The 12,367-nt window shown below is 38.5% G+C and overlaps 1 protein-coding gene across 11 annotated transcripts in view; it reads left to right on the top strand.

Moving 5' to 3' along the window:
* The window catches only part of ptk2aa (protein tyrosine kinase 2aa), a 65,045-nt gene that overhangs the window by 26,915 nt on the left and 25,763 nt on the right, over positions 1-12,367 (top strand). For all 11 annotated transcript variants that reach the window (XM_008422139.2, XM_008422138.2, XM_008422131.2 and 8 more), the window contains 8 exons: positions 731-900; positions 2,379-2,466; positions 3,453-3,532; positions 3,887-3,949; positions 6,924-6,978; positions 11,612-11,752; positions 11,888-11,965; positions 12,187-12,294. In XM_008422139.2, the coding sequence (XP_008420361.1) occupies positions 731-900; positions 2,379-2,466; positions 3,453-3,532; positions 3,887-3,949; positions 6,924-6,978; positions 11,612-11,752; positions 11,888-11,965; positions 12,187-12,294 (783 nt within the window). The remainder of the gene's footprint in view (positions 1-730; positions 901-2,378; positions 2,467-3,452; positions 3,533-3,886; positions 3,950-6,923; positions 6,979-11,611; positions 11,753-11,887; positions 11,966-12,186; positions 12,295-12,367) is intronic.

Here is a 12,367-nt window from a genome sequence, read left to right as displayed (position 1 = left end):
ATCAGTCATATACAAACTAAAAAGAAGTGATCCAAGAACTGAGCCTTGGGGGACACCTGTATAAATTTCTTTTGAAAGAAGGATTTACAACATAACATTAAAAGTTCATACTCTGAAGCAGAGTAAAAAGTGAACATTTTCTGATGTTTTTGCAGCTTGCGGTCCAAGCTGTCAGCTCTGATAACAAAAACTCAACACAAGCAGCTTTTCTGCTTGCATGCATCTTAAGGGGCCAATTTTTTGTGTTTATTTAAGCCGCATTGAAGCACGCTTTTCATTTGAACCATGACAGAAAGTACCTAACTCAGTGTGAATTGTTAGTGGTCATGCAGGATATGTTACTGCATATATCCGCCCCACTCTTCTCCTTTAATCCCCATCTTCTTTGGTATCTAGGTCAGAGCCCCCAGCCTTTTTCATGGCAACACGCACGGTTCTCTGAGCATTATTATGGACGTATGATGTCTGCCAAGTTGTTTGGGTGGGGGCCTCATGTTAAATCGCTTGGAGTCAAAAAATGTACACAAACACACACACACACTTTGTGACCCGAAACAAAATGTAAGATGTGAACATAACCACCCTTGGAAGTGTTTGATGAAGCAGAGCTGAATGTTTGATTCTGTACAGATGTGCAGGTAGACTGAAGAAAAATGGATAAACCGATTAGTTTAGCCTGGTAGACATTCCTACCTTCTAACTGAATTTTTCTGGTCCTTCGTGAATGCAGGGGATCATCCAGAAGATTCTGGACATCAACAAGGTCCGTTGGACCTCATGCTTTGGCCTCCGACTCAGCAACAGCCAGTCCAGAGACCAAGTGCACTGGCTCCACCCGGACATGGGTGTGTCCCACATCAGGGAGAAATACGAACAGGCACGGTCCAACGAGGAGTGGAGGTAGGACGGGCAGGACAGGGGACCGTGTGATTAAATTCAGCCTCATCTCTTCTGTTTGGGCGACACGAGGCTAGTTTACTCAACTGTAATGATGTGGTGTGTGGAGCACCTGTGTCCAGCAAGACAAGCATGGGAATTACAGAAAACGCAAAAGGCTTACAAAGCAAGTTTTGCAGTATAACTGAATACAATATTTTTTTTTGGTGTGTTTTTCAACAAGAGGAGTGAGGAGTGAGAACAGTTTTTCTTTTTGGCAACTCAAGTGAGTTCTGTCCATATTCATTGGAATTTCTTTTGTTAAGGTGTTTTTTAAAAACATTTTAATGTAAAAAAAAATATTTTAATGTGCCATATGCAAGAAGAGATACTTCTTCTTGCATATGGCACCATAATACATATATTATGGAGGCTCCTGTCCACTCTTGAATAAATGTAGTGATTGAAAAACAATTTTTTTCTTACATTTACTTAATTGTCACTCCTTGATTTTAACGATACCCATCAGTATTTTGGTGTTCGTATTCTGTATTTATTGTTGGGTCTGTCGAGACTGAGAAGGAATCAAATTTCATATGAGAAGTGTGAAGGAACCCTGTAGCCAAAAATTATTTGTTCCCTGATTAGAAATAAAGCAGCAAATATTTGCTGAGTCACATTTATCATTTATCTTATGTTTTGTACGGTAGCTGTAGAGATCTGTTATGATTCACATTTAATTTAGAGTAATGATGGATGAGTAAAAATATACCTGTATTAAAGAGTTTTAGGGAAGAGAATGGGTTTTGTTTGTTTTAGGAAGCCTGAGATTAACCTTTCCAGTTGGTCTCCTGCTTTGGGTTGGCGTGACTTTTATGGGCGTTCAAAGTCACCCCACTAATTTAGCGTCAGCAGTCTGTCACGCAGCACTCTACGGTTGTTGATTTATTTGCAAATAGCATCAGATAAATTGGCATGACCTGAGTGTTTTTCAACCTTGTGTGTGGGGCTGTTCAGCCTGGATGTTAAGGCTGTGGTATATATTCACTTTATTGCGGCTGTCTTGGTGCTAATTCTGCTGTGAGGAGGAGACCTTTTCTCTGTGAACATAAAGACAGAGCGAGAAGCAGATGTCTGCTTTGTCTCGCTAAGTCAACAACATTCTCTTTGTTTGCATCTCTGTCAATGATGCTGGTTTACAATCCTCATTCGTATTCTTTCTCTGAGTGGTGATGTTTCTTAATGCCGTTTGTCCTAAATTATTTCTGGTTTTTCTTCTGCCTTTTGCTTATTTGTATTTGTAGAATTATTTCTTTCTTAAATTTGTGAGAGTTTCCTTTTCTTGTTCCCAACTAACAAGCGTCTGGGTGTTTGCACATTATTTATGATTGGTAATCTTGCATTTGCGTAATTAAATAGAGGTTCATAATTTATGCAAATCAATCCATCTTTTCGACTGTGAAAAGTGCTGAAGTTTTAGGCTTTGCCTTCTTCTCCTGCAGGTATGAGCTAAGGATTCGCTACCTCCCTAAAGGCTTCGTCCAGCAGTTTACAGAAGACAAACCTACACTCAACTACTTCTACCATCAGGTACACAACCACAACATCTAGATGGTGCATTGAGCTTTTTCACGTTTTGCCACGTAACAGTCACAAACCTCAGGACTTTATTTATCAAATCATTGCAAAGTAATGCATAATTGTGAACCTAGGGGCAGATAATGCATATTTTTCACAAGTTTTTACAAATAAAAATCTGCCATTTTCAACCATTTGACTCCAGAGGACAGATAATGACAGCATTAAATCAGAGATGCAAGCAAAAGACAGTTTGTACCTCTGGAAGAACTGCCAAAATTCACACCTCAGGTGGGAGATTATTGGCAGGACAGCTATTAGTTTGGATGCAAAAATGGCTTTATATGGGAGAAGAAATGTGTAAGAAGACCTGTTTACATTTTGCCACTAGGGCTCAGCAAACATGAGGAAGATTGAACTGTACTCAGTAAAAAAAAAAAAAAGAATACTAAAGAGCATGCAAAATGCTAAGTGCAGCAAAAAAAAAACAACAAAAAACTAACACTTCATTTGACCAGAAACACACAGTCCTCATTTGAAAACTTGGCGGTGGCACCGACATGCCTTGAGGATTAGCTTCTTCAGCAGGAACAGGGAAGGCGGATGAAGTTTAATGCAGGGAAAAGCTGGAAGAAAATCTGTTGAAAACTTCAAGAGTGTTCATCTTCCAGCAGGACAATCACCCTGAATATTCAACCAGATATGTAATGATATGAAGTCAAAGTATTTTCTTTAGTTAGAATGTTCTATTTTCATAAAATCCCAGTGCATTTCACTCAAGTTTACATTTGTAATGTGACAAAATGTGAAAAAGGTTTCATGGTTTGTAAATATTTTTTTGCAAGGCGATGTAGTCTTTGGTTGTTGGCCGCCAGCGCTGAGGCATATGGCGGTGCTGGAAGAATGTCTGTTTGGTTTCAGATAATCTGGGTCAGTAAAACTTGTGGGAGAAACTCGATTTTAAGATAAAAAGCGCTGGATATTTATGTTTCTTTCAGGTGAAAAATGACTACATGACACAGTATGGAGATCAGGTGGAACAAGATGTAGCGCTCAAGCTGGGCTGTCTGGAAATCAGGTAAAAAAAAAAAAAACCCAATCATTGAAAAGCAATTCCTGGTGACTAAAAAGCAGCAGTATTCTTTACGAAGATTTAATTGCGTTCGCTGGAGTTGTTTCCGTGTCCGTCGGTCTGCCTCTGAGCTGCACTAATAACTCACGCCAGCATTAGTCAGTGTGTGTAATTCATTATTCAGAGCAGCAGACGTTTCTTTTTCAGATAGGACGTCAGTGAAGCTTTTCGCTTGTCTTCTCTTCACACTGAATATAGTTTAAGATGTTCATTTAAAGTAAAGTCCTTTTGTGATTGCCAACCAGTGTTGTCAATTATCTGACCGTTTTTATTCTGGTGTCCCACTTGTTTCGCTTCCAGGAGGTTCTTCAAAGAGATGAGAGGAAATGCTCTGGACAAGAAGTCCAACTATGAACTACTGGAGTAAGTGTTTCTCCTTTGTCTCTGTGCCAAAAAAGCTGAAGTAGAACCCAGAAATGTGTCTCCTTGCTTCCCCCAGCAACTCAAAGTATGTCCAAATAAGCATGTTTCTGCCCGGAAAATGTACTTGGGAATCAAGTAGCAACAGTTGTTTGAATTGAAGGTTATTATTCGTTTTTAAAAATAAATCTGGAAGTGCTAAATCTTTACACCAGCTGCAGTCAGATGGTGAAGAGAAAACTTCCTGAACTCTGTCAGAAGGTTTTTGCCTTCATGTTTGGCTCTGCTGTTGTCCCACTTTGGGCTCTTTGGCCGGTGGCTGTGAATGAAGAATTAACAACGCATGGTCTAAATTAGGCCCGGCTCTGACGCGTCCCGACTCTAACGAGCTGCTCACTTGCATTGAAAGGTTTTCCTTTGAACCTCTGCCTAACGAGCTTTCCAATTAACAAGAGAAGAATGTCCGCTGTTTCTCCACCGGCTCACGTTGTCACTTTGTGATCTCTTCGTCCTTCTGCCTGTTTTTTTCCTCCCAAGCTGCTCCTCTTTTGTTTTGCCTCTGTGTCCCTTGCTGTCTGTCTCTCTGTTGATTGGAAAAAGATGTAGTGTCATGCATATTTTAAACAAGCAAGACAAAAGAGAGGAAGGGCTGACAGTTGGCCAAAAGGGACTGCTAGGCCCTTGCTTAATAGTTGAAGACAGAAATCTTCTTTTTATATTAGGGTTTTTTATGATACTGCTTGCTTCAGTTGGTCCTTATCCGCCCATTTCAATTAATTTGAAAAAAGGTGTTACATAAAATGCTATCCTCCTTGATTGTCTCATTAGACACATAATGATTTTAAACCATACCTAACACTTACAAAGAACCAGACTTCCTTGTAATATTTAAAGTGGGGTCCTTGGATCTGACCGTGGCAGCATAAGTAGTCTGTGGTAAAAAAAAAAAAAAAAAGATAATTGTTCATAGAAATACTTTCTCCCAGCAAATAAATAGTTTCTGAAAGCCGTCACTTTTAAGTAACAAGAAAAGACCTGAGCTACATCGTCCTTCATCTGATCATCAACTGTGTATACCAAGTTTTCAGATCATTGCTCGTTGTGAATCATGAGCAAATTTCCGTCTGTCAGACTTTATCGGAATGCAGTAGTTATGCAGTATTTTCTAGACAATCAAATGAAATGGAAGCCAATTGTACCTTTGCGACAAACTGCTGTTAATAAAATTTTTAAGTATCAACTTTAAGATCTTTCTCAATTAAGTTGTCTTTGATTTCACATGAACGCGTTTCAACAGGCAGAGAAATACAACATCAGTGTAACGTTAAAAAGAGAAAGTTTGTCGTTATAACAAGATTTATTTCTCTTTAAAACCAAAATATGTTCTTGTTTAAACGAGAAAAGTCATGAAAGGTAAAACCTCGTGGGATGTTTTAGTGTTGTCTAGAAGAAGAAGCTATTTTTTTCCATTGAGTAAAAGCGTTGTGTCTTAGCACATTAACAGGTGTAGGTCACAACACCACTCTTTGATGTTGAAGTTATTACTGAGTAAAGGAGACTCAAAGTTGAGTTCAGAGAAAGCACTAAAAGGAGTAACGTTAAAAGGAAACTGTATTAATATGCTAATTATGCTAATCGCTAAGCCTCATTGTTACAGTCTGCTCTTTCACACAGAGGCATGACATCACTTCTGTTATTAAAATAAATAATTAATGAACACTCAGCCTTCTACATTATCTTGTCTTGAAATATTTTGAAGGTTGTTTGCAAAGAGACAGAAATTGCCTATTAAAGTCTGATCAGTGCAGCTGTTTATATCTGAATGATTGATTAGTTTAAAAACATCCAGTGAAAATGGTCCAAACTAACTACAAATAATTTATCTCTCTTTATTTTCAAACACTTCACTAATACTGAAGCTAGCTCAGCCTTCATTCTGGCATTGTCTATGTATGGTGCATTTATTGACTGGAGTAATATTGGATTTTTAGGTGTCGGTGTGCAAGTCACTTATCAGGGCAAGTCAAACATAATATCATCTCATTCTGGTCCCCAGATGACTTCCTGTTGCATCTCTACAAATTAGTGACAAGTTGGAGTTGAATCCATTTTAGTTGAAAGGTCAGGTAATGGGTGTTTCTGTTCCATAAAATAAATCTGATTATGTCAGGATCATATTCATCATATTTCTTCAGACGTGCATGGAGATGTCATCTTTATATATAGTTGTTATAAACCCATACAACACTTTTTTTTTTTTTTTCTGAATTGGAGTCGGAAGCTAATAACAAACCCCCATTAAACCTGCTTTACTTGTCCACTGTGACACTGAGACAAGAACAGGCTTAACCCAGTAATGGGATATTCACTCATACTTTTTTATGATGCTGGAAACCTTAAGGCAGATGCAGCTTCAAGTCTGACAGAAACAATCCTCTAGCAGACTCTGCGATGAAAAACAGGTCTTTCATGTTTGCCTCTGGTTTTTTGGCCATATATTTCCCACACATTTTTAGCAAAGTACTGTAATGATGCTGTTGTGTAATATTGATTGCGGAAGTGACCTTTGTCGGAGAAAAGATGATGTAACCTCCCTCGGCTTTTCCTTGCTCCCTCTTTGCTCCTCTTTTTCCTCCTTCTGGAGTACTCATATTTTCCTCTGAGGAATATGAGTCATTAGTTAGCTTCCTGCTATAACACTGCACATCTTTCTTGGTCACTAAGATTCCCCTTTCTCCACTCTGGCCTGCATCACTCACTTTCCCTGCAAATTTCAGGACTTTATATCCATTTTCAGGCGAGGATGAATGAAACCTTCCTGTTTTTACTCTAGTACCTGTCTTGCCATGTCTTTCTCTTTCTCAAAGTGTCACAGCAGAGGAAATTTAGACAGCTGAGATCAGATAAAGAGAGAAATGCAAGCCATTTAACATTCCTCGTGTGATTACAGCTCTCTGATCTCTGCTTCTCTTTTCAGGAAAGATGTCGGTCTGAGGCGATTTTTCCCTAAAGATCTGCTGGACTCTGTCAAGGTGAGATGGTTTGTCCATATAAGGAGAGTTGGACTTCATATGCTTAAAGCTGCTTAAGCAGACGGGTGTTCTTGTTTTGCTTTACAATGTTTGTGAAAGAAACAGAACAAATCTTTAAGCTTGGTCTCTTGCATTTCATATCAGTTGTTTATTGTGTGTATTCCCAACACTTGAGCCACTGAAATAGTTTGTCTTGTTAATCTGTTATTTTTTTTTAGTCATATAAAAGGAAAACCTGCAAGCAGAGACAACAGCACCCTCTTGTCTGCAGCAAAAGTGACAGAAAACAGTAAAATTAGAACAACAAAACATCTATCTTTGCATTAAAGAATGTTCAGGCCGAAAGAGTAGTGAAAACAATGAAACTATGCAAAAAAAAATTAATCCATTTATCCCAATGTCTTGTTAACAAAACTACATGTGATGATTCTTGTACCAGTATCACAACTTGGGTGTTTTAATTTTTTTTTTTTCCCAGTGACCGGAAGATGAATGAAACTCCCGTCAAACCTACAGGAAACATACCAGATTAACAGCTTATCCAAATAAAAACATTTTAAAGCCCTAATACATTACTTTAACTCAAGGTTTTTCTCCCTTTGTCTCGACAGCAGGAATTTAAAATATATAACAATGATAGTTTGAACTTGGATAGCTGGAAGATAACGATAATAAAACTGAAACGATAAAAAGTGTTTTGCAACTCGTTCGGCACAAAGCTTCACCTTGAGGGGGCATTGCACCAGGGCTGTTTTCTGGGGTAAATTTCTACCTGGATAATCCGCCTTTACCCCAGTATGATCAGTGGAAACAGAGGGGGCTTATTAATGACCCCAACAAAACTACTCTGGTAGTTCCTGCAGTTAAAAGGCACCTTAATTACTTCACTCTTGACTCCCAGCAGCTGGTGTCACAATTCTCCATCTGCTCGATTAGAGTAGGTCAGTTTCTACCGCGTGATGCTGCTTCTACAGGATCCCTCTTAAATAAAGAAACTTTCCAGATCGTAACATGTGGTATTTGATGTGTTGTCAAGGAAAAAATAAAATAAAATAAATAATTTAAAAAAAAATCACTAAAATGTAAACTTCTTTCAAGCGGTAAGTGCATGGAAATTTGGAAAGGGGATAAAGTTGCTTTTGTTTCTTTACTTTTGAAGAAGGCTGTGGTCATGCTCACTTAGTAATAAATTCAGTAACCAATTAAAGAGTTTATTTCAAACTGAACGGATGTTACCGTGAAATAAAAGACGTGTGTGTGTATGTGTGTGTGTTTTTGCACGATGAAAGGTGTCAGTGATAAATTTACGGCACGTGTTTATGGGGAGATCTTTGTGCGTCTGCGTGTCTCTCGGTATTAAAAGTCTCGGTGACCCGAAAAGGTCCCGATGTCAGCAGGCGGGCAGACAGATGCTCTGCAGAGGGAGACGGAGTCTGTGACGGTACACGCTAGTGTATGTACACACTTTGTGTGTGTGTGACCTTTGGGTCACGGTTAAACCCACTCATTCATCCCAACAATGAGGAGGAAGGGGGAGGTGTTGAGTGCCGCTTCTCCCCCGTTCTCTCTCTCTTCTGCCAGTCCAGCAGGGCCGACTCTCCTCTCATCACCTGCCTTCCTTCTTTACCTTCTTTGTCTTCTTGTTCACTAAAAATGGCCTCCGTTTTCTCTCATTAAGTCTGTTTCTTTAAATCATAAAGTCGCGACAATTTATCAATTTGTAAATTGATGAATATGGCATTATTGTCTTATATGCATCTATTACAATCAGCAAACCGAATGACCTGTCAATCGTTGCTTTTAATACTTTTGATCATATTATCAGTGTGAGGCAGACAAACCGATTCTTGTAGAGTTGGACTAAAATGACATTTGTGCTGCTTTTTACAATTCACACATTCACATGTGTGCGGGGGTCCGAACAGGGAGGGAGCGCAGCTGCCATTTACGTTTCTGTCGTTCGCTCTGCCGAAAGGGAACCGTGGTCATTTAATGAGATTATTCTCCCTCAATAGACTCTGCTCTCACACACGCACATTCAGCCCGGAGCAGATGGCTGCGGTAGTAAGCAGTAACTTATGTTAGCTGTTATAAAGAGCAGAGTCTGTTCATTGGTATCGACAGCGGGTTTAGTGAAAATGACCTTTGGAGATCAAAGTTTGAAGCAACCGCAGCTTGATTTGACAAGCTTGTCGCTCTCGTCGGATGAATAGCATATTGAAATACCGTCTCATGGTGTTAAAGTGGCTTCATTAGCTTGTTCCATTATTGTCATGGACTCTTAATAATAAAACACTGGCCTTATTGTGTTAAGTTTTAAAGTAAACTCAGAGATGGGGTGGGCAGTTTGATGGTATAAGGTGGTGGAGGGTTTAGGATATGCTGACAACCCACTGCAACTTTCTGAATCAGTTTTTCACGTGGAAAGAGAGACTGTGTTGACATTTGCAGCTTTTTCAAAAATGGAACATTTCTGTAGTTTCACATCTAACAGCAGCTGTTTGTTTTTGCAGAAAATATTTGTGAATAAATGACAGATGTTTCTAGAATGTTTTGAAAACTAATGAATTACATAATTGATCCTAATTGATCACAGTAAATCTGGAGAAATTTTTTTTTGCTTTAAGTTTGTGCATGTTCACTATATGATTGAATATTTTTACTCAAAAGTCTGTGTTTCCTTATAAAAACATAAACATTTGAAAATGCAAAAAAATTAAATTATTGTTAGCGCACTCTTTATTACTGCAGCTATGACTTTATATCTGAATTTCTACGAAACCTTGAAGTGCGGGATCACCGGCAAGTTTAATTCTGGAATTTTACTTCTTCGTTTTCCGTATGTGGATTATTATGAAATAAAATTAACTCAAAAATATTTGAGTTTTGACTTTACTCCTTTTTCATGATCAAAAAGATAAAAATCTAAATTTCTGAAAAATAAAGCCTCTCATTTATCTTTGACTGTTTATCAATAACTCAAATGGTCAGATTTGTTGGATAAAAACTCAAATTGGGAACTGAACTAATTTAAAAAACATCAATTTCTGCTTTTTTTTAGCCTAGTCTCTTAAAAATTAGAAGAAGTTAAGATAGCTTATCCTTTAAGTAATAAAACAAGAAACATTAAAATTTCCATTTTCTTTTTTTGATCAATTTATGCAAACAAAACTTAAGGCATTAAGGGCTAAAATCTGCCATTTAAAGAATCTGTATTTGTCCAGGTTAACCCAGATTTGACTAATCTAAGGTAGTAGAGATGGGAAGAAAGACGTGGGAAATAAGTTCAGTTTCTATAACATATAGAAACTGAAACCTAGATTACTAAATGTTTTCTTCACATAAATATTAAAAAATATTATAAAAACGGACAGAAATCTAATAAGTTTTACTCTAGAAAAGTGTGGTATTTGGAAATGGAAAACATTGTAGGAACCGTTTTAAATGCACATCAGCCATGATTGATCTTAATGTTGGTAATCAGCCCAGTTGGAGAGTTTGCTGGCGTAGCCACGGTTAGCATGGTGATGTGGAGGCTGATAGCCAGCTGCAGTGCTTCCTCTCAGGAAGGGTGGACATTTTTGTGTGTTTGTGGTGGAATTCTAGGAATTAAAACAGCAATCCTTTCTGGAGCACGAGCAGCACTTAAAAACATGAAATCCTGAGTGTATTTTCACATCTGCCATTGTTGATGTGTGAACACTGGGATATTGTTGAGAAACATGTGTGTCTGAGTGTGTATTGTGTTGATTTGTTGATTCCCCTGAGCTTAGCAACTGGACAGCTGGCAGCAGCGCTCTGTAATGCTCAAAACTGTACTCTACAGTATTTACGATTGAATTATACATTTTTACTGCAGTGATTCAAAAAGGTTTCGATGGACTTGTCTGCAGTTTTGTGATGCTACAACCATAAACCAGCGTGTTTTAGTGCATTGGTCCAACCCAAAAATACCTCATAATTATGAGGCGAGAATAATTTGCAGTTTTTACCAAAATTTTTACAAGTGAAAATAAAAAATCTGTTGTGCATTTCTGTGCAGTTTTGCTTTTTAAAATGCATATGTTCAAATTTTACATGCAAGCCACAAACGTTTTGACTTACATTTGGATGCATGTGAAGTACGAGTGTGTATAAGTGTTTTGATTGTCTTTATTTTCATTCTCATCATAAGTAGGTAAGGTTTTGTAAATCATGTATTATTGTTCCTAGATAGATTTACCGCCATCTGTCTGCTCTTCAGTGACGTAGAGCACATTTAAAAAAAAAAACAACCTTTTTAGGTCAGCTCTACAATCTACACTAGAAAGATTAGTTTATTATGTGTGAAGTAATTTAGAGTCCCTGAATAGGCCAAGTCATTGATGTTTAGTTTTGTAACTAATATGGTCAGAGTGCCTTTGTTTAGTTATTGATCCGAGCTGAGAATGAAGTGCACAGGTCAGTTTAATTGGAAACAGAGTGGACTATTAGTCAATCAATGTCTGTGGCTGTACATTCATGCAGGGAGATAAAAATACAGCCGCCTCTACTTCATCCTGTCAGTTTTTTTTTTATTCATCTATTTTTTGATCCACCAACTACATAACAGTTTAAAAAAATATCTTTACTCACTGTTCCTGCTTCTCTCCAGGCTAAAACCCTCCGGAAGCTAATCCAGCAAACATTCAAGCAGGTGGCCAATCTCAACGACGAGCAGTGCATCCTCAAGTTCCTGGAGATACTCGCACCAATTTACCGCTACGACAAGGAGTTCTTTAAATGTGCCCTGGGGGTAAGTGTCTCCCAAGTTACTCCTCAGAAGCAGGACTTTGTGTCCCTCTGTGTGCTGCAGAAGCACTAGATTGACCCCTGTTGGTGGCATCCGGTCCTGCATTAAGTCTTTTTTTCCCCCTCTCGTCTCTTACAGTCCAGCTGGGTGATTCAGGTAGAGTTAGCCATCGGGCCAGAAGAAGGCATCAGTTACCTCACTGATAAGGGATCAACGGTAAGTATCAGATGCACACTTACTAATGAAGACTCTATTTCATAATTATACACGCTGTTATTTTGATCTGTCACTTGAGTTTGCGGTTGCAATGTCACAAAATATGAAAAGGATACCGAGGTGCTTTTGGCTTTGTGGATCTCAGCAAAATCGATCAATCGCAATCATTGTTACATATTGCTGAACCATTTGATTTTTTTCTTGTGCTTCTCTGTCTCCAGCCAACACATTTAGCAAACTTTAACCAAGTCCAGTCCATCCAGTACTCGGCTATGGAGGAGAAAGACAGGAAAGGCATGCTGCAGCTGAATGTAGCCGGAGCTGCTGAGGTACTGTCTGTCTGTCTGACTGTCTGTCTGTCTGACACACTGTGACCTCCTTCTGGAAATAATTCAGGTCATC

The sequence above is a fragment of the Poecilia reticulata genome, linkage group LG11, assembly GCF_000633615.1.
Source record: "Poecilia reticulata strain Guanapo linkage group LG11, Guppy_female_1.0+MT, whole genome shotgun sequence".
NCBI lineage: Eukaryota > Metazoa > Chordata > Actinopteri > Cyprinodontiformes > Poeciliidae > Poecilia > Poecilia reticulata.
This window is presented reverse-complemented; position numbering and strand designations above follow the sequence as displayed.